Raw genomic sequence first — 25319 nt, forward strand, 5'->3', positions numbered from 1 at the left:
GGATTGTTGATTAACTGACTGGGAGACCACAGTATGTATGCCTGCAGTGTGGACACTGTGGAGGACAATAAACTGGACTGGGCTAAGAACACTGACACCCTCTACAGGAAGGGCCAAGGTCGTCTCTATTTTCTGATGCGCCTGAGGTCCTTCAACATCTGCCGGACTATGCTCAGGATCTTCTATGAGCCTGTGGTGGTGAGTGCTATCCTGTTGCATGCTGGGGAAGCAGGCTGAGGGTGGCAGATGCCAACAGACTTAACAGACTGATCTGCAAGGCCGGTGATGTTGTGGGTGTGAAGCTGGACTCGCTGACGGCCGTGTCGGAGAGGAGGACGCTGTCTAAGCTGCAGGCCATTGTGGACAATGGCTCCCACCCACTCTACGACACGGTGATGAGACACAGGAGCTCATTCAGTGCAAGACTCACTTTACCGAAATGACCACAGAGCGCCACAGGAGGTCATTCTTACTTGTGGCCATCAAACTCTATAACTCCTCCCTCAGTGTGTGATTCACTAAGTGTGGATCATCTGTGCAAAACTCAACACCGACCTGTTCATATGTGTAATAATAATAACTGTGTGTGCAACAACTCAGAGGTACAATAATTTGAACTACTTTACACAGCATGTTTCATATTTATGATTACAGTCACTTCACTGTATTTAAATCTTGTGTACATACTGCAAATTTCTCTTTTTTGTTTTAAACGATTAAAGTGTTTATTCTTTTACATAAATGGTTGCAACTGTAACAACTGCAGTTTCCCTCTGGGATCAATACAGTATTCTGATCCTCATCCTGATTCTGATGTGCCTCCTTTGGCCTCCACTGCCTCATGAATATTACTGTGCATGGATTCTACAAGATTCTGAATGTTTTGCATTGTTGTTAAAATTGTGAAATTAAAATAAAACCATGAGTAAAAACTCCATGTTGATATGAGATTCTGTTCAAGAGTAGATTAGCATCATTAGCATCGTCTCTGTGGACCACGTTGGCATTGTGTGTATATGATGTCAGGTTCTTCTGGATACAGTGGCACTGCAGGTGCATCGGTAACAGTACCACCAGGAAAGAATCAGCAAGCCAACCACGCCAACCACAGCACAGACAGCAATGATGATCAGCTTGTAGTCCACTGATGAAGATATGAAGGAACAGAACATCAGCTTCACTTTCTCAGATCAGGTCTAGACATACAGCCTTTACATGATCTTCACACTCACCTGCAACGTGAACCACCACAGTCAGTGAATCAGAGCCTTCATCGTTGTAGGCAGTGCAGATGTACTGACCCTGATCATCTGACTTGACACTGTTGATGAAGATGAAGGAGGTTGTGAGGTTCTTGTTTCCAGGTAAGTTCCAGAAATACTGAGGACTGGGGTTACCATGAGCTGAACAGTTCAGAACCAGCTCATCACCCTGAGTTAGCGATATAGTACCACTGGAAAGTTGTGTGATGGTGGGTTTGTCTGATGAGAAACAGAGAGGACACTGTGGGACAGTATTCATGTGTTTTAAACAGGGGTTCAGATAAAACAGTGCTGCAGAAATCTCTGACGGATTAGTTGTAGTCAGTCATGTGTGCAGAGATAAACACTTCACAGCACAGCAGTGGCGTGGCATTAGGATTCTGGATTTACAGAGCTGGAAAAGCAGAGATTATCAGCGAGTGTTTTACCATCGGTACCTCCTCTCGAGATTATTACAAGAACAAAGATGGGCCATATTATCAGTCAATTTCAGAGAATCAAATTATATTTGCCTGGCTAGGCAACACTGGGTAGGTAAAACTGGCTAGGCAAAGCTAGCTAGGTAAAACTGGCTAGGCAAAGCTAGCTAGGTAAAACTGACTAAGCAAAGCTAGCTAGGTAAAACTAGCTAGGCACAGCTTGCTAGGTAAAACTGGCTAGGCAAAGCTAGCTAGGTAAAACTAGCTAGGCAAAGCTTGCTAGGTAAAACTGGCTAAGCAAAGCTAGCTAGGTAAAACTGGCTAGGTAATGCTGGTAAACTAGATAGATAGATAGATAGACACGTTTTTGATCCCAAAGAAACATTAAATAATATTAACTAGCCAGGCAAACTGACATTAGTTGACTTAAGAAACATTCATTAAGTTGCTAGGCAAACTGAGATTACCTGGCTAGGCTAACTGAATGGCTTGTTGGGAAAACTAACGTTGGCTAGATGAGAAAATTAATTAGCTAGGCACACTAATATGAGCTGGCTTTTGCAGTAACTGCATGCTAATTAATCCCATCATTTAACAGAACACAGACCACAAAATATTTAGTACCAGTTTGTTTTGTCCACAAAGGTGGACGACGATAATTTAACAAATCCTGATACGACACATACTAGCTGAGGTTAGCTAACTGGCTAAACCCTCTGCATGTCTCCATGATGACAGCCGGGACTGCATTTGTGAAGGTAAATATCTTGACGACAGCAATGCTACACAGTTCTGTTTACAGGTGTAATAAACTCACAGTGCACTGTGAGCTTCAGACGTTCTGATGATCTCACTTGTGGTTGGAGCTGATCCAGCTTCAGTAGAGCTGCACACTGATACTGGACTTCATCTTCATCACGGCTGGCCGAGACAGTCAGTGTGGACGTCACATTCCCGTTCTTCCTCTCCTCTCCAGAAGCTCTGAAACTTCCATACGGCATTTCAGTCATGTTGTTGTTCTGGTCCACTCTGGTCCACTGCACAGTAAGGTTCTGTAATGGACCCACATTCTCAATCTCACACTTCAGCTTCATCATCTGACCTTCTGACCACACAATGGACTCAGAGCTGATCTTCACACTGTCTGGACGCTCTGAAGAGAGAGAGGAAACACGTATATATATAAACCTTTAGGGGTGACACTTTTAAAATTTTATTTAAAAAGTGTTCTATAATGTTCATATGATCCACACAGTCGCTCTGACAGACTGTAATACACTACAGGAAGCGTAGGGGGCGATACGGCTTCTACTGTTTCATTTAAAAAGCTCTATAATGTTCATATGATCCACACAGTCGCTCTGACAGACTGTAATACGCTACAGGAAGCGTAGGGGGCGATACGGCTTCTACTGTTTCATTTAAAAAGCTCTATAATGTTCATATGATCCACACAGTCGCTCTGACAGACTGTAATACACTACAGGAAGCGTAGGGGGCGATACAGCTTCTACTGTTTCATTTAAAAAGCTCTATAATGTTCATATGATCCACACAGTCGCTCTGACAGACTGTAATACACTACAGGAAGCGTAGGGGGCGATACGGCTTCTACTGTTTCATTTTAAAAGCTCTGTAATGTTCATATGATCCACACAGTCTCTCTGACAGACTGTAATACACTACAGGAAGCGTAGGGGGCGATACGGCTTCTACTGTTTCATTTAAAAAGCTCTATAATGTTCATATGATCCACACAGTCGCTCTGACAGACTGTAATACACTACAGGAAGCGTAGGGGGCGATACGGCTTCTACTGTTTCATTTAAAAAGCTCTATAATGTTCATATGATCCACACAGTCGCTCTGACAGACTGTAATACACTACAGGAAGCGTAGGGGGCGATACGGCTTCTACTGTTTCATTTAAAAAGCTCTATAATGTTCATATGATCCACACAGTCGCTCTGACAGACTGTAATACACTACAGGAAGCGTAGGGGGCGATACGGCTTCTACTGTTTCATTTAAAAAGCTCTATAATGTTCATATGATCCACACAGTCACTCTGACAGACTGTAATACACTACAGGAAGTGTAGGGGGCGATATGGCAGCTTTCAGCTTTTCAGCGCTGCAGTACTGAGGAAGCTGAGCAGGTGGGATCACTGTACTCACTGTAAAGGTTCAGATGGACCTTCTGTTTACATTGTTCTGTACTCGGCACTGACAAGTAACAGAACATCTCTCTTCTGTTCATCTCCCACTGTGTCAGACTGGACGCCCTCCACACCAAACTGGTCTCACTGCCTGTTTGGACAGGATTAATCTGAGACTCCCAGCCCAGAATGAACTCTGATGAAGGTTTGGATGATATGGAGCAGGTGAGTTCAACAAGTTCTCCGTACTCCACCAGCAGGGACTTATGGGAAACAGTGAGTGTTGAACAGACATCTGTCAATGAATTCATGAAGCACAAAAACACTGTTAAACACAAATTTGTCATAATGTTTACATCCACAACATCAACAAAACAGATGTGATTACAGAGGTATATCAGACTAGTTTGGTATCATGGCTCTACAAAGATGCCACCCAATCGCCAGCAAAACTTTATGAACTTGTTAGGTGTAGTTGCTTTGTAACTGTGTAACGTCATCTTTTGTTTGCCCTTTTTAGACCTTGTAGTTTTTTACCTTGTACTTTGTATGCTTTGTATGACTAAAACAAAGGGGAAGACATGGGAGGGAGAGAAGAAAATGACATATAAATTCGCAAGATGTGGCTTATGTATTGTGAGAGTGCTCTATGGAGATTTAATAGAAGGCTGTCTGTGTTTTCTTCCACCAGTCCTGAACTGTCAATGATCTTCATTCAGTGCTGCTTCTCATTTTATGTTCCGCTCACCAACAGTACTGACAGTAGTGACAATGGGCAGTCCTGGCAACGTGGGACCAATAGAGTTAGAACATTACACGTTACTGATTACCTGTTAAAACATGTATCTGTAACCTAATCCTAAGGATTAGTACATTAGTAGCATAATGGTAACTTTACATTACTGTAAATTAAATGTGTCTTTGATGAAAGATGTAACTAAATAAAGAAAAATAATTTTGACAAGAATTTAACGTATACACATGCCAAACACAATGCCTGCACTGCTTAGTGAAACAGAATGCTAGATTATAGAGTATATGAGATTAAGTGTATGGAAATAATTCAAACACAGAAGACAGATTTGTGTAACAGTATCATTTGTTAGAATGTGTTCAGAAATCTTGTTTTTCTCTTCGGGAAAAAAGAGCAGTTTATAGGGGCATTTTTAAAAATCTGTGAATACACTGAGAATAAAAGCTCTAAAAGTAAAACACAGAGGAAGAAGTGGTCAGTGTAGAATGATCCAGTACATTGAGTCAAATGCAATATAGTTTTAAAACTCTCCTGCTCTCTTGGGACTTTTCCTTATTTAATGAAAATCTGTTGTTTAACATGACAAAGTTAAAAGACATGTCTAAGCATTAAAAACATGTATGTATGTAGAACTTTTTAAATGTCAGGCTGTAATGTGTGTCATGACAGTGACTACTGCCTACTGAAATCTTTCATCTTTACAGCGAGACACCAGTGAGTTTGTAGACCACACACACTCCCAGCACGACCACACACACAGTCATAATGAACCAACCCCAGAACTCCACAGGCGGAGAAAAGAGAAAGGAATGTTACATTCCATAAATAGAAACATACAGCCTCCTAACTGACCACTCACTTACCACTCCTCTCTCACTCCTCTCTCTATCTGACTGGCACATGCAAAACAACATTCCTGTGTGTGTGTGTGTGTGTGTGCATATGTGTGTGTGTGTCAGTGTGTCTGCTAAGAGCAGAAACCCTAAAGACGGGCATTACCAAGTGAAAGACTCCTGAAGTCAACCAACAGTGAGAGCACTATAGACTGACACTACCGAAAATGAGAGCACTATAGACTGACACTGCCAACAATGAGAGCGCTATAGACTGACACTACCGACAATGAGAGGACTATAGACTGACACTACCGACTGTGAGAGCCCTACAGGCTGACACTACTCACAGTGAGAGCCCTACAGGCTGACACTACTCACAGTGAGAGCCCTACAGGCTGACACTACCGACAGTGAGAGCCCTACAGGCTGACACTACTCACAGTGAGAGCCCTACAGGCTGACACTACTCACAGTGAGAGCCCTACAGGCTGACACTACCGACAGTGAGAGCCCTACAGGCTGACACTACTCACAGTGAGAGCCCTACAGGCTGACACTACTCACAGTGAGAGCCCTACAGGCTGACACTACTCACAGTGAGAGCCCTACAGGCTGACACTACTCACAGTGAGAGCCCTACAGGCTGACACTACCGACAGTGAGAGCCCTACAGGCTGACACTACTCACAGTGAGAGCCCTACAGGCTGACACTACCGACAGTGAGAGCCCTACAGGCTCATACTACTGAAAGTGAAAGCCTGACAGTACTAAAAGCCCTAAAGTCTGGATGTAACAGCAGCATTAAGATCAAAATAGACACAGAATTTATACACTAGTTTCAGTGAAAGGTCAGTTATATTTAGCCCTGTGCTGAATACACTCCCCATGTGTACTCACTACCACAATACACTCTCCATGTGTACTCACACCACAATACACTCTCCATGTGTACTCACACCACAATACACTCTCCATGTGTTCTCACTACCACAATACACTCTCCATGTGTTCTCACACCACAATACACTCTCCATGTGTACTCACCACCACAATACACTCTCCATGTGTACTCACCACCACAATACACTCTCCATGTGTACTCACTACCACAATACACTCTCCATGTGTACTCAGACCACAATACACTCTCCATGTGTACTCACTACCACAATACACTCCCCATGTGTACTCACTACCACAATACACTCTCCATGTGTACTCACACCACAATACACTCTCCATGTGTTCTCACTACCACAATACACTCTCCATGTGTACTCAGACCACAATACACTCTCCATGTGTACTCACTACCACAATACACTCCCCATGTGTACTCACTACCACAATACACTCTCCATGTGTACTCACACCACAATACACTCTCCATGTGTTCTCACTACCAAAATACACTCTCCATGTGTACTCACACCACAATACACTCTCCATGTGTACTCACCACCACAATACACTCTCCATGTGTACTCACCACCACAATACACTCTCCATGTGTACTCACTACCACAATACACACTGCATGTGTACTCACCACCACAATACACACTGCATGTGTACTCACTACCACAACACACTGCATGTGTACTCACTACCACAATACACTCCCCATGTGTACTCACTACCACAATACACTCTCCATGTGTTCTCACACCACAATACACTCTCCATGTGTACTCACCACCACAATACACTCTCCATGTGTACTCACCACCACAATACACTCTCCATGTGTACTCACTACCACAATACACACTGCATGTGTACTCAGACCACAATACACTCTCCATGTGTACTCACTACCACAATACACTCCCCATGTGTACTCACTACCACAATACACTCTCCATGTGTACTCACACCACATTACACTCTCCATGTGTTCTCACTACCACAATACACTCTCCATGTGTACTCACACCACAATGGATTCTCCATGTGTACTCACCACCACAATACACTCTCCATGTGTACTCACCACCACAATACACTCTCCATGTGTACTCACCACCACAACACGCATTGCATGCATACTCACGCCACAACACACTCTCCATGTGTACTCACACCACAATACACTCTCCATGTATACTCACACAATACACTCTCCATGTGTACTCACCACCACAACATGCATTGCATGCACACTCACGCCACAATACACTCTCCATGTGTACTCACACCACAATACACTCTCCATGTGTACTCACTACCACAATACACTCTCCATGTGTACTCACCACCACAATACACTCTCCATGTATACTCACACCACAATACACTCTCCATGTGTACTCACACCACAATACACTCTCCATCTGTACTCACTACCACAATACACTCTCCATGTGTACTCACTACCACAATACACTCTCCATGTGTACTCACCACCACAATACACTCTCCATGTGTACTCACTACCACAATACACACTGCATGTGTACTCACCACCACAATACACACTGCATGTGTACTCACGACCACAATACACTCTCCATGTGTACTCACTACCACAATACACTCCCCATGTGTACTCACTACCACAATACACTCTCCATGTGTTCTCACACCACAATACACTCTCCATGTGTACTCACCACCACAATACACTCTCCATGTGTACTCACACCAGAATACACTCTCCATGTGTACTCACCACCACAATACACACTGCATGTGTACTCACTACCACAATACACACTGCATGTGCACTCACGACCACAATACACGCTGCATGTGTACTCACTACCACAATACACTCCCCATGTGTACTCACTAGCACAATACACTCTCCATGTGTACTCACACCACAATACACTCTCCATGTGTTCTCACTACCACAATACACTCTCCATGTGTTCTCACACCACAATACACTCTCCATGTGTACTCACCACCACAATACACTCTCCATGTGTACTCACCACCACAATACACTCTCCATGTGTACTCACTACCACAATACACTCTCCATGTGTACTCAGACCACAATACACTCTCCATGTGTACTCACTACCACAATACACTCCCCATGTGTACTCACTACCACAATATACTCTCCATGTGTACTCACACCACATTACACTCTCCATGTGTTCTCACTACCACAATACACTCTCCATGTGTACTCACACCACAATACACTCTCCATGTGTACTCACCACCACAATACACTCTCCATGTGTACTCACTACCACAATACACTCTCCATGTGTACTCAGACCACAATACACTCTCCATGTGTACTCACTACCACAATACACTCCCCATGTGTACTCACTACCACAATATACTCTCCATGTGTACTCACACCACATTACACTCTCCATGTGTTCTCACTACCACAATACACTCTCCATGTGTACTCACACCACAATACACTCTCCATGTGTACTCACCACCACAATACACTCTCCATGTGTACTCACTACCACAATACACACTGCATGTGTACTCACCACCACAATACACACTGCATGTGTACTCACTACCACAATACACTCTCCATGTGTACTCACTACCACAATACACTCTCCATGTGTACTCACCACCACAACACGCACTGCGTGCATACTCACGCCACAATACACTCTCCATGTGTACTCACGCCACAATACACTCTCCATGTGTACTCACCACCACAATACACACTGCATGTGTACTCACTATCACAATACACACTGCATGTGCACTCACGACCACAATACACGCTGCATGTGTACTCACTACCACAATACACTCTCCATGTGTACTCACCACCACAATACACACTGCATGTGTACTCACTATCACAATACACACTGCATGTGCACTCACGACCACAATACACGCTGCATGTGTACTCACCACCACAATACACTCTCCATGTGTACTCACTACCACAATACACTCTCCATGTGTACTCAGACCACAATACACTCTCCATGTGTACTCACTACCACAATACACTCCCCATGTGTACTCACTACCACACTACACTCTCCATGTGTACTCACACCACAATACACTCTCCATGTGTTCTCACTACCACAATACACTCTCCATGTGTACTCAGACCACAATACACTCTCCATGTGTACTCACTACCACAATACACTCCCCATGTGTACTCACTACCACAATACACTCTCCATGTGTACTCACACCACAATACACTCTCCATGTGTTCTCACTACCAAAATACACTCTCCATGTGTACTCACACCACAATACACTCTCCATGTGTACTCACCACCACAATACACTCTCCATGTGTACTCACCACCACAATACACTCTCCATGTGTACTCACTACCACAATACACACTGCATGAGTACTCACCACCACAATACACACTGCATGTGTACTCACTACCACAATACACACTGCATGTGTACTCACTACCACAATACACTCCCCATGTGTACTCACTACCACAATACACTCTCCATGTGTTCTCACACCACAATACACTCTCCATGTGTACTCACCACCACAATACACTCTCCATGTGTACTCACCACCACAATACACTCTCCATGTGTACTCACTACCACAATACACACTGCATGTGTACTCAGACCACAATACACTCTCCATGTGTACTCACTACCACAATACACTCCCCATGTGTACTCACTACCACAATACACTCTCCATGTGTACTCACACCACATTACACTCTCCATGTGTTCTCACTACCACAATACACTCTCCATGTGTACTCACACCACAATGGATTCTCCATGTGTACTCACCACCACAATACACTCTCCATGTGTACTCACCACCACAATACACTCTCCATGTGTACTCACCACCACAACACGCATTGCATGCATACTCACGCCACAACACACTCTCCATGTGTACTCACACCACAATACACTCTCCATGTATACTCAAACAATACACTCTCCATGTGTACTCACCACCACAACATGCATTGCATGCATACTCACGCCACAATACACTCTCCATGTGTACTCACACCACAATACACTCTCCATGTGTACTCACTACCACAATACACTCTCCATGTGTACTCACCACCACAATACACTCTCCATGTATACTCACACCACAATACACTCTCCATGTGTACTCACACCACAATACACTCTCCATCTGTACTCACTACCACAATACACTCTCCATGTGTACTCACTACCACAATACACTCTCCATGTGTACTCACCACCACAATACACTCTCCATGTGTACTCACTACCACAATACACACTGCATGTGTACTCACCACCACAATACACACTGCATGTGTACTCACGACCACAATACACTCTCCATGTGTACTCACTACCACAATACACTCCCCATGTGTACTCACTACCACAATACACTCTCCATGTGTTCTCACACCACAATACACTCTCCATGTGTACTCACCACCACAATACACTCTCCATGTGTACTCACACCAGAATACACTCTCCATGTGTACTCACCACCACAATACACACTGCATGTGTACTCACTACCACAATACACACTGCATGTGCACTCACGACCACAATACACGCTGCATGTGTACTCACTACCACAATACACTCCCCATGTGTACTCACTAGCACAATACACTCTCCATGTGTACTCACACCACAATACACTCTCCATGTGTTCTCACTACCACAATACACTCTCCATGTGTTCTCACACCACAATACACTCTCCATGTGTACTCACGACCACAATACACTCTCCATGTGTACTCACTACCACAATACACTCCCCATGTGTACTCACTACCACAATACACTCTCCATGTGTTCTCACACCACAATACACTCTCCATGTGTACTCACCACCACAATACACTCCCCGTGTGTACTTACTACCACAATATACTCTCCATGTGTACTCACACCACATTACACTCTCCATGTGTTCTCACTACCACAATACACTCTCCATGTGTACTCACACCACAAGACACTCTCCATGTGTACTCACCACCACAATACACACTGCATGTGTACTCACCACCACAATACACACTGCATGTGTACTCACTACCACAATACACTCTCCATGTGTACTCACTACCACAATACACTCTCCATGTGTACTCACCACCACAACACGCACTGCGTGCATACTCACGCCACAATACACTCTCCATGTGTACTCACGCCACAATACACTCTCCATGTGTACTCACCACCACAATACACACTGCATGTGTACTCACTATCACAATACACACTGCATGTGCATTCACGACCACAATACACGCTGCATGTGTACTCACTACCACAATACACTCTCCATGTGTACTCACCACCACAATACACACTCCATGTGTACTCACCACCACAATACACTCTCCATGTGTACTCACTACCACAATACACACTGTATGTGTACTCACCACCACAATACACACTGCATGTGTACTCACTACCACAATACACACTGCATGTGTACTCACTACCACAATACACTCCCCATGTGTACTCACTACCACAATACACTCTCCATGTGTTCTCACACCACAATACACTCTCCATGTGTACTCACCACCACAATACACTCTCCATGTGTACTCACTACCACAATACACTCTCCATGTGTACTCAGACCACAATACACACTGCATGTGTACTCACCACCACAATACACACTGCATGTGTACTCACGACCACAATACACTCTCCATGTGTACTCACTACCACAATACACTCTCCATGTGTACTCACTACCACAATACACTCCCCATGTGTACTCACTACCACAATACACTCTCCATGTGTACTCACACCACATTACACTCTCCATGTGTTCTCACTACCACAATACACTCTCCATGTGTACTCACACCACAATACACTCTCCATGTGTACTCACCACCACAATACACTCTCCATGTGTACTCACCACCACAATACACACTGCATGTGTACTCACCACCACAATACACACTGCATGTGTACTCACTACCACAATACACTCTCCATGTGTACTCACTACCACAATACACTCCCCATGTGTACTCACTACCACAATACACTCTCCATGTGTACTCACCACCACAATACACTCTCCATGTGTACTCACTACCACAATACACTCTCCATGTGTACTCAGACCACAATACACTCTCCATGTGTACTCACTACCACAATACACTCCCCATGTGTACTCACTACCACAATACACTCTCCATGTGTACTCACACCACATTACACTCTCCATGTGTTCTCACTACCACAATACACTCTCCATGTGTACTCACACCACAATACACTCTCCATGTGTACTCACCACCACAATACACTCTCCATGTGTACTCACTACCACAATACACACTGCATGTGTACTCACCACCACAATACACACTGCATGTGTACTCACTACCACAATACACTCTCCATGTGTACTCACTACCACAATACACTCTCCATGTGTACTCACCACCACAACACGCACTGCGTGCATACTCACGCCACAATACACTCTCCATGTGTACTCACGCCACAATACACTCTCCATGTGTACTCACCACCACAATACACTCTCCATGTGTACTCACACCAGAATACACTCTCCATGTGTACTCACCACCACAATACACACTGCATGTGTACTCACTACCACAATACACACTGCATGTGCACTCACGACCACAATACACGCTGCATGTGTACTCACTACCACAATACACTCCCCATGTGTACTCACTACCACAATACACTCTCCATGTGTACTCACACCACAATACACTCTCCATGTGTTCTCACTACCACAATACACTCTCCATGTGTACTCACTACCACAATACACTCTCCATGTGTACTCACCACCACAATACACTCTCCATGTGTACTCACACCAGAATACACTCTCCATGTGTACTCACCACCACAATACACACTGCATGTGTACTCACTACCACAATACACACTGCATGTGCACTCACGACCACAATACACGCTGCATGTGTACTCACTACCACAATACACTCCCCATGTGTACTCACTACCACAATACACTCTCCATGTGTACTCACACCACAATACACTCTCCATGTGTTCTCACTACCACAATACACTCTCCATGTGTACTCACTACCACAATACACTCTCCATGTGTACTCACCACCACAATACACTCTCCATGTGTACTCACCACCACAATACACTCTCCATGTGTACTCACTACCACAATACACTCTCCATGTGTACTCAGACCACAATACACACTGCATGTGTACTCACCACCACAATACACACTGCATGTGTACTCACGACCACAATACACTCTCCATGTGTACTCACTACCACAATACACTCTCCATGTGTACTCACTACCACAATACACTCTCCATGTGTACTCACTACCACAATACACTCCCCATGTGTACTCACTACCACAATACACTCTCCATGTGTACTCACACCACATTACACTCTCCATGTGTTCTCACTACCACAATACACTCTCCATGTGTACTCACACCACAATACACTCTCCATGTGTACTCACCACCACAATACACTCTCCATGTGTACTCACCACCACAATACACACTGCATGTGTACTCACCACCACAATACACACTGCATGTGTACTCACTACCACAATACACTCTCCATGTGTACTCACTACCACAATACACTCCCCATGTGTACTCACTACCACAATACACTCTCCATGTGTACTCACCACCACAATACACTCTCCATGTGTACTCACTACCACAATACACTCTCCATGTGTACTCAGACCACAATACACTCTCCATGTGTACTCACTACCACAATACACTCCCCATGTGTACTCACTACCACAATACACTCTCCATGTGTACTCACACCACATTACACTCTCCATGTGTTCTCACTACCACAATACACTCTCCATGTGTACTCACACCACAATACACTCTCCATGTGTACTCACCACCACAATACACTCTCCATGTGTACTCACTACCACAATACACACTGCATGTGTACTCACCACCACAATACACACTGCATGTGTACTCACTACCACAATACACTCTCCATGTGTACTCACTACCACAATACACTCTCCATGTGTACTCACCACCACAACACGCACTGCGTGCATACTCACGCCACAATACACTCTCCATGTGTACTCACGCCACAATACACTCTCCATGTGTACTCACCACCACAATACACTCTCCATGTGTACTCACACCAGAATACACTCTCCATGTGTACTCACCACCACAATACACACTGCATGTGTACTCACTACCACAATACACACTGCATGTGCACTCACGACCACAATACACGCTGCATGTGTACTCACTACCACAATACACTCCCCATGTGTACTCACTACCACAATACACTCTCCATGTGTACTCACACCACAATACACTCTCCATGTGTTCTCACTACCACAATACACTCTCCATGTGTACTCACTACCACAATACACTCTCCATGTGTACTCACCACCACAATACACTCTCCATGTGTACTCACACCAGAATACACTCTCCATGTGTACTCACCACCACAATACACACTGCATGTGTACTCACTACCACAATACACACTGCATGTGCACTCACGACCACAATACACGCTGCATGTGTACTCACTACCACAATACACTCCCCATGTGTACTCACTACCACAATACACTCTCCATGTGTACTCACACCACAATACACTCTCCATGTGTTCTCACTACCACAATACACTCTCCATGTGTACTCACTACCACAATACACTCTCCATGTGTACTCACCACCACAATACACTCTCCATGTGTACTCACCACCACAATACACTCTCCATGTGTACTCACCACCACAATACACTCTCCATGTGTACTCACTACCACAATACACTCTCCATGTGTACTCAGACCACAATACACTCTCCATGTGTACTCACTACCACAATACACTCCCCATGTGTACTCACTACCACAATACACTCTCCATGTGTACTCACACCACATTACACTCTCCATGTGTTCTCACTACCACAATACACTCTCCATGTGTACTCACACCACAATACACTCTCCATGTGTACTCACCACCACAATACACTCTCCATGTGTACTCACCACCACAATACACTCTCCATGTGTACTCACTACCACAATACACACTGCATGTGTACTCACCACCACAATACACACTGCATGTGTACTCACTACCATAATACACTCTCCATGTGTACTCACTACCACAATACACTCCCCATGTGTACTCACTACCACAATACACTCTCCATGTGTTCTCACACCACAATACACTCTCCATGTGTACTCACCACCACAATACACTCTCCATGTGTACTCACCACCACAATACACTCTCCATGTGTACTCACTACCACAATACACTCTCCATGTGTACTCACTACCACAATACACTCTCCATGTGTACTCAGACCAAAATACACTCTCCATGTGTACTCACTACCACAATACACTCTCCATGTGTACTCACTACCACAATACACTCCCCATGTGTACTCACTACCACAATACACTCTCCATGTGTACTCACACCACATTACACTCTCCATGTGTTCTCACTACCACAATACACTCTCCATGTGTACTCACACCACAATACACTCTCCATGTGTACTCACCACCACAATACACTCTTCATGTGTACTCACCACCACAATACACTCTCCATGTGTACTCACTACCACAATACACACTGCATGTGTACTCACCACCACAATACACACTGCATGTGTACTCACTACCACAATACACTCTCCATGTGTACTCACTACCACAATACACTCCCCATGTGTACTCACTACCACAATACACTCTCCATGTGTTCTCACACCACAATACACTCTCCATGTGTACTCACCACCACAATACACTCTCCATGTGTACTCACCACCACAATACACTCTCCATGTGTACTCACTACCACAATACACTCTCCATGTGTACTCAGACCACAATACACTCTCCATGTGTACTCACTACCACAATACACTCTCCATGTGTACTCACACCACATTACACTCTCCATGTGTTCTCACTACCACAATACACTCTCCATGTGTACTCACACCACAATACACTCTCCATGTGTACTCACCACCACAATACACTCTCCATGTGTACTCACCACCACAATACACTCTCCATGTGTACTCACTACCACAATACACACTGCATGTGTACTCACCACCACAATACACACTGCATGTGTACTCACTACCACAATACACTCTCCATGTGTACTCAGACCACAATACACTCTCCATGTGTACTCACCACCACAATACACACTGCATGTGTACTCACTACCACAATACACTCTCCATGTGTACTCACTACCACAATACACTCCCCATGTGTACTCACTACCACAATACACTCTCCATGTGTTCTCACACCACAATACACTCTCCATGTGTACTCACCACCACAATACACTCTCCATGTGTACTCACCACCACAATACACTCTCCATGTGTACTCACTACCACAATACACTCTCCATGTGTACTCAGACCACAATACACTCTCCATGTGTACTCACTACCACAATACACTCCCCATGTGTACTCACTACCACAATACACTCTCCATGTGTACTCACACCACATTACACTCTCCATGTGTTCTCACCACCACAATACACTCTCCATGTGTACTCACCACCACAATACACTCTCCATGTGTACTCACTACCACAATACACACTGCATGTGTACTCACCACCACAATACACACTGCATGTGTACTCACTACCACAATACACTCTCCATGTGTACTCACTACCACAATACACTCTCCATGTGTACTCACCACCACAACACGCACTGCGTGCATACTCACGCCACAATACACTCTCCATGTGTACTCACGCCACAATACACTCTCCATGTGTACTCACACCAGAATACACTCTCCATGTGTACTCACCACCACAATACACACTGCATGTGTACTCACTACCACAATACACACTGCATGTGCACTCACGACCACAATACATGCTGCATGTGTACTCACTACCACAATACACTCCCCATGTGTACTCACTACCACAATACACTCTCCATGTGTACTCACACCACAATACACTCTCCATGTGTTCTCACTACCACAATACACTCTCCATGTGTTCTCACACCACAATACACTCTCCATGTGTACTCACCACCACAATACACTCTCCATGTGTACTCACTACCACAATACACTCTCCATGTGTACTCAGACCAAAATACACTCTCCATGTGTACTCACTACCACAATACACTCCCCATGTGTACTCACTACCACAATATACTCTCCATGTGTACTCACACCACATTACACTCTCCATGTGTTCTCACTACCACAATACACTCTCCATGTGTACTCACACCACAATACACTCTCCATGTGTACTCACCACCACAATACACTCTCCATGTGTACTCACCACCACAATACACTCTCCATGTGTACTCACCACCACAATACACACTGCATGTGTACTCACCACCACAATACACACTGCATGTGTACTCACTACCACAATACACTCTCCATGTGTACTCACTACCACAATACACTCTCCATGTGTACTCACCACCACAACACGCACTGCGTGCATACTCACGCCACAATACACTCTCCATGTGTACTCACGCCACAATACACTCTCCATGTGTACTCACCACCACAGTACACACTGCATGTGTACTCACTACCACAATACACACTGCATGTGTTCTCACACCACAATACACTCTCCATGTGTACTCACCACCACAATACACTCTCCATGTGTACTCACTACCACAATACACTCTCCATGTGTACTCAGACCACAATACACTCTCCATGTGTACTCACTACCACAATACACTCCCCATGTGTACTCACTACCACAATACACTCTCCATGTGTACTCACACCACATTACACTCTCCATGTGTTCTCACTACCACAATACACTCTCCATGTGTTCTCACACCACAATACACTCTCCATGTGTACTCACCACCACAATACACTCTCCATGTGTACTCACCACCACAATACACTCTCCATGTGTACTCACTACCACAATACACTCTCCATGTGTACTCAGACCAAAATACACTCTCCATGTGTACTCACACCACATTACACTCTCCATGTGTTCTCACTACCACAATACACTCTCCATGTGTACTCACACCACAATACACTCTCCATGTGTACTCACCACCACAATACACTCTCCATGTGTACTCACCACCACAATACACTCTCCATGTGTACTCACCACCACAATACACACTGCATGTGTACTCACCACCACAATACACACTGCATGTGTACTCACTACCACAATACACTCTCCATGTGTACTCACTACCACAATACACTCTCCATGTGTACTCACCACCACAACACGCACTGCGTGCATACTCACGCCACAATACACTCTCCATGTGTACTCACGCCACAATACACTCTCCATGTGTACTCACCACCACAATACACACTGCATGTGTACTCACTACCACAATACACACTGCATGTGCACTCACGACCACAATACACGCTGCATGTGTACTCACTACCACAATACACTCTCCATGTGTACTCACCACCACAACATGCATTGCATGCATACTCACGCCACAATACACTCTCCATGCATACTCACACCACAATACACTCTCCATGTGTACTCACCACCACAACATGCATTGCATGCATACTCACGCCACAACACACTCTCCATGTGTACTCACACCACAATACACTCTCCATGTGTACTCACACCACAATACACTCTCCATGTGTACTCACTACCACAATACACACTGCATGTGTACTCACCACCACAATACACTCTCCATGTGTACTCACCACCACAATACACACTGCATGTGTACTCACCACCACAATACACTCTCCATGTGTACTCACTACCACAATACACTCTCCATGTGTACTCACCACCACAATACACTCTCCATCTGTACTCACTACCACAATACACTCTCCATGTGTACTCACCACCACAATACACTCTCCATGTGTACTCACCACCACTATACACTCTCCATGTGTACTCACCACCACAATACACACTGCATGTGTACTCACCACCACAATACACTCTCCATGTGTACTCACCACCACAATACACTCTCCATGTGTACTCACCACCACAATACACACTGCATGTGTACTCACCACCACAATACACACTGCATGTGTACTCACCACCACAACACGCACTGCATGCATATTCATGCCACAATACTCTCTCCATGTGTACTCACCACCACAACACGCACTGCATGCATATTCATGCCACAATACACTCTCCATGTGTACTGACTGCCACAACACACACTCCATGTGTACTCACCACCACAACATGCACTCCATTTGTACTCGTCATGACAGTGAGATAAAACTGATAAAATAATGATATAAAACAAATAACAAATCCAGAAACAGTACAGCTTCATCCAAACAACAGAAACAGAGTACATCAGTTCCAATCTCAAACACTCGGGCACAGAGTTGTGTCTTCAGCCTTTTTAAACATCTCCTTAGACTCAGCAAGTCTGTCTAAGCATCTGAGCAGATACTGGAAAAGCCCAGACTCCCTTACTTATTCGCTTTGTCCTGGAACTAGTCAAAGCCTTGACTACAGAAGCTCAGAGTCCTAGGATTTAAATATGGCACTAATAGCTCAGAGATCTATTTTAGTTCTGACTAAAAATGATGCCCAGTGAACCCTGGCAGTGAAGTTACTGGCAACATTTTGGAGGCCTAGAACCAGAACTTCTGTTTCCTTCATCTAACATAAGGAAAAACATGCCACCCTGTTCTTAATAACTTTAATAAGTTCAGTAGGACTTTCCTGCCTACTGAAATCTTTCATCTTTACAGCGAGACACCAGTGAGATTGTAGACCACACACACTCCCAGCACGACCACACACACAGTCATAATGAACCAACCCCAGAACTCCACAGGCGGAGAAAAGAGAAAGCAATGTTACATTCCATAAATAGAAACATACAGCCTCCTAACTGACCACTCACTGACCACTCCTCTCTCACTCCTCTCTCTATCTGACTGGCACATGCAAAACAACATTCCTGTGTGTGTGTGTGTGTGTGTGCATATGTGTGTGTGTGTCAGTGTGTCTGCTAAGAGCAGAAACCCTAAAGACGGGCATTACCAAGTGAAAGACTCCTGAAGTCAACCAACAGTGAGAGCACTATAGACTGACACTACCGACAGTGAGAGCCCTACAGGCTGACACTACTCACAGTGAGAGCCCTACAGGCTGACACTACTCACAGTGAGAGCTCTATAGGCTGACACTACTCACAGTGAGAGCCCTACAGGCTGACACTACCGACAGTGAGAGCCCTATAGGCTGACACTACCGAAAATGAGAGGACTATAGACTGACACTACAGACAGTGAGAGCCCTACAGGCTGACACTACTCAAAGTGAGAGCCCTACAGGCTGACACTACCGACAGTGAGAGCCCTACAGGCTGATACTACTGAAAGTGAAAGCCTGACAGTACTAAAAGCCCTAAAGTCTGGATGTAACAGCAGCATGAAGATCAAAATAGACACAGAATTTATACACTAGTTTCAGTGAAAGGTCAGTTATATTTAGCCCTGTGCTGAATACACTCTCCATGTGTACTCACCACCACAATACACTCTCCATGTGTACTCACCACCATAATACACTCTCCATGTGTACTCACCACCACAATACACTCTCCATGTGTACTCACACCACAATACACTCTCCATGTGTACTCACCACCACAATACACTCTCCATGTGTACTCACCACCACAATACACTCTCCATGTGTACTCGCCACCACAACATGCACTCCATTTGTACTCACCGGGGTTTGTGTCTGTGTGTTCCACATACACTCCCAGCACGACCACAAACATGAACAGAACACACAATCTCATCTTGCACCACCTCAACAACTCCACAGAGTAGAGGAAACAGAAAGTAACATCACACATATAGCCCCGAACTGACCACTCCCACTTCCGCTCTTTAACTGAGTGGCACGTTTAGAACGGTGTGCATAACAGAGAGAGAGAGAGAGAGAGAGACAGAGAGAGAGAGAGAGACAGAGAGAGACAGAGAGAGACAGAGAGAGAGAGAGAGAGAGAGACAGAGAGAGACAGAGAGAGACAGAGAGACAGAGAGAGAGAGAGACAGAGAGAGACAGAGAGAGACAGAGAGAGAGAGAGAGAGAGAGACAGAGAGAGACAGAGAGAGACAGAGAGAGAGATAGCCATACGCTGTCTAAGCTTAGATGCTTAGACTCATTCTACCGAAATGACCACAGAGCACCACAGGAGGTCATTCTTACTTGTGGCCATCAAACTCTATAACTCCTCCCTCAGTGTGTGATTCACTAAGTGTGGATCATCTGTGCAAAACTCAACACCGACCTGTTCATATGTGTAATAATAATAACTGTGTGTGCAACAACTCAGAGGTACAATAATTTGAACTACTTTACACAGCATGTTTCATATTTATGATTACAGTCACTTCACCGTATTTAAATCTTGTGTACATACTGCAAATTTCTCTTTTTTGTTTTAAACGATTAAAGTGTTTATTCTTTTACATAAATGGTTGCAACTGTAACAACTGCAGTTTCCCTCTGGGATCAATACAGTATTCTGATCCTCATCCTGATTCTGATGTGCCTCTTTTGGCCTCCACTGCCTCATGAATATTACTGTGCATGGATTCTACAAGATTCTGAATGTTTTGCATTGTTGTTAAAATTGTGAAGTTAAAATAAAACCATGAGTAAAAACTCCATGTTGATATGAGATTCTGTTCAAGAGTAGATTAGCATCATTAGCATCGTCTCTGTGGACCACGTTGGCATTGTGTGTGTATATGATGTCAGGTTCTTCTGGATACAGTGGCACTGTGGGTGCGTCGGTAACAGTACCACCAGGAAAGAATCAGCAAGCCAACCACGCCAACCACAGCACAGACAGCAATGATCAGCTTGTAGTCCACTGATGAAGATATGAAGGAACAAAACATCAGCTTCACTTTCTCAGATCAGATCTACACATACAGCCTTTACATTATCTTCACACTCACCTGCAACGTGAACCACCACAGTCACTGAATCAGAGCCTTCATCATTGTAGGCAGTGCAGATGTACTGACCCTGATCCTCTGACTGGACGCTGTTGATGAAAATGGAGGAGGTTGTGAGGTTCTTGTTTCCAGGTGAGCTCCAGGAGTACTGAAGACTGGGGTTACCATGAGCTGAACAGCTCAGAACCAGCTCACTGCGTAAGTGTAAGAGTGTAAAACACTTTAGAAAATGATTCTTCGTCAATGCACCCTTCGCCCAACGTCTTGACTTAGGCTGGGTGCTGGTCGGAGAAGTCTGTCTAGGGAAAGCACACAAGCCGAACATCAGTTCCTTCCGGACGAACATGGTCGACTGTCATCAGCCCTCACTCTTCCAGCCATGCACAAGCCTTTTGCACATTAAAGAGGAACTTAAGGACAGACTTCCTAGAAACAGTGCCTTACCACCCAGAGCTAAGGAGGACAGTCTAGGTCAAAATGTGTTTGACTGCACCAAACAGGACAATAGGCTAGCACCTTCAATCGAAGATGAAACCTTCCTAAAACTTATGGACAAAGAAGTCTACAGAAATGACTCACACAGCTGGGTTGCTCCATTGCCGTTCAGACAACCTATGCAACAGCTTCCCAACAACTGCGAGCAAGCACTCAAGCGGTTTGAATCACTCCAGAGAGTTTGGATGTGTACAGTGCAGATATCACTCGCCTTGTGCTGGCAGCCTTCCCTAATTATGACCTTAATGCTCAGGAAGGGGAGAAATTTTGCCGCTTTGTGGCTGGTTTAGACCCAACCTTACAGTCAAAAATATTGGGCAAAACAGGGCAACTAAAGAGTGGCTCCGTAGGAAACATCTTAAGGTCCTGGAGTGGCCTAGCCAGTCTCCAGACCTGAATCCAATAGAAAATCTTTGGAGGGAGCTTAAAGTCCGTGTGGCCCAGCGACAGCCACGAAACCTGAAGGCTCTGGAGGAGATCTGTATGGAGGAGTGGGCCAAAATCCCTGCTGCAGTGTGTGCAAACCTTGTCAAGAACTACAGGAAACGTCTCATCTCTGTAATTGCAAACAAAGGTTTCTGTACCAAATATTAAGTTTCTTTTTCTGGTGTATCAAATACTTATTTCACACAATAAAATGGAAATTAATTATTTAAAAATCATACAATGTATTTTTCTGGATTTTTGTTTTAGATTCCATCACTCACAGTTGAAGAGTACCTATGATAAAAATTACAGTCTTCTACATGCTTTGCAAGTGGGAAAACCTGAAAAATCAGCAGTGTATCAAATACTTGGTCTCCCCACTGTACTTGAACGTCCTATCTCAAGCCGTGGTAACAGATACGTACTTGTTCAAGATTATTTTTCCAAGTATGTAAATCTTTATGCAATTCCAGATCAGCACTCTACAACAGTATCCAAGTGTCTTTTTGAAAACTACATCCGGGAACATGGCATTCCAGAGATGTTACAAGGCCGTCAATTTGAGTCTGACCTCATCAGTCATCTGTGTAAATTGCTTGGTGTTCAGAAAACCTGAACAAGCCCATATCATCCTCAATGTGATGGCATGGTTGAGCGTTTCAATAGAACTCTTATTGATCAGCTGGTCAAGTCACTTCTCCAACAGCCTGGTGAGTGGGATGATTGTCTCAACCAAGTTGCTCTGGCCTATAACACCTGCCCTCATGCAACAACAGGCTTCAGCCCCTTCTTCCTCCCTCATGGACGTGAAGCGAGAATGCTTGCTAACCTGCTGTTACCTAACAACATACCATCTGCTTCTACACCAGGATCACCTGCAGAATATGCTGCCCAGCTGACCAGCAAACTCCAATTACCTTCCAGTCGGCTGCACAAAACAGAGACTATGCACACAGCCAGCAAAAACAATACTACGACAAGCTTGTTAAACACATTCCTTATAATCCAGGAGACCTTGTATGGTTAAATGACCCCACAACAAATAAACATATGCTTGCTCCTCACTGGAAAGGTCCCTTTGAAATACTGGAGTGCCTTGGATCTGATGATGACAATCCTGAGGTGACATACAGGATCCGTTATCTGCTAAACCAGCCTGATAAGTCCCAAATTGTCCATTACAATCGACTGAAGCCTTACCTCTCCCCTGTACCTGCTGAAGGATGTGACACAGCTGCATTTGACTTGCATAAGCAACCTCAACTGCCACGCTTGACTGCTTTGTCAGGTGCTCTGTCCTTCACTCATTCAAAGTCTCCAAGCACTAGAAACCTCAATGTACCTGCTGACAGCCAAGTTCCTTTGTCTTTGCGCACTTGCCCACCTCAAGTTCAAATGCCTCAGCCCCAAACTTCAGCTGTTGACCCCCAGGAACATCTGTTAACCGATCAGTCACCTACTTCCCTCCTGCCGCTATGGGCCACAGTTCTGATTTTTCAGTGCGCCCAGGCCGACGTCAAGTTAAGTTGCCCAGTTACTTGATGGACTATGTTCTGACGTGAGACTGTTCCTACTCACACACGCACACACAGACCACAGAACTTTGTTTTAGTTTTTTTTTTTCCTTTCCCCCTTTTGCTGTTCATCTTGTACTGCAAATTTATATGTAGAGAAACAAGGATGTTTCTTATGTGAGACAGGGAAGAAATGTAAGAGTTGAATTTGCGCTGATGGACTGAGTGGTAGTTTTGAATGTTTTCTGTTGACATGTTTGAATGTTTAAATTCTAGCAGTGTAAGAGTGTAAAACACTTTCAAAAATGAGTCTTTGTTTATTGTCACAAATA

General features: G+C 44.5%; 2 protein-coding genes across 2 annotated transcripts; both read right to left on the reverse strand.

The window, feature by feature from the left end:
• Window positions 1-573: 573 nt before the first annotated feature.
• Window positions 574-21465, reverse strand: LOC119264630 (cell surface A33 antigen-like). The gene is made up of 5 exons (XM_037543230.1): window positions 21309-21465; window positions 3859-4134; window positions 2499-2834; window positions 1233-1481; window positions 574-1144 (listed from the first exon to the last, which is right to left on the reverse strand). The coding sequence occupies exons 1-5, from the start codon at window positions 21436-21438 to the stop codon at window positions 1023-1025; spliced, it is 1113 nt and encodes a 370-aa protein (XP_037399127.1). The 5' UTR covers window positions 21439-21465; the 3' UTR covers window positions 574-1022.
• An 874-nt stretch (window positions 21466-22339) lies between these two features.
• LOC119264714 (carcinoembryonic antigen-related cell adhesion molecule 6-like) lies at window positions 22340-22898 on the reverse strand. The gene is made up of 2 exons (XM_037543361.1): window positions 22553-22898; window positions 22340-22464 (listed from the first exon to the last, which is right to left on the reverse strand). The coding sequence occupies exons 1-2, from the start codon at window positions 22896-22898 to the stop codon at window positions 22346-22348; spliced, it is 465 nt and encodes a 154-aa protein (XP_037399258.1). The 3' UTR covers window positions 22340-22345.
• Between the last annotated feature and the right edge of the window lie 2421 nt (window positions 22899-25319).

Source organism: Pygocentrus nattereri, chromosome 12, assembly GCF_015220715.1.
Source record: "Pygocentrus nattereri isolate fPygNat1 chromosome 12, fPygNat1.pri, whole genome shotgun sequence".
In the NCBI taxonomy this organism is placed as follows: Eukaryota; Metazoa; Chordata; class Actinopteri; order Characiformes; family Serrasalmidae; genus Pygocentrus; species Pygocentrus nattereri.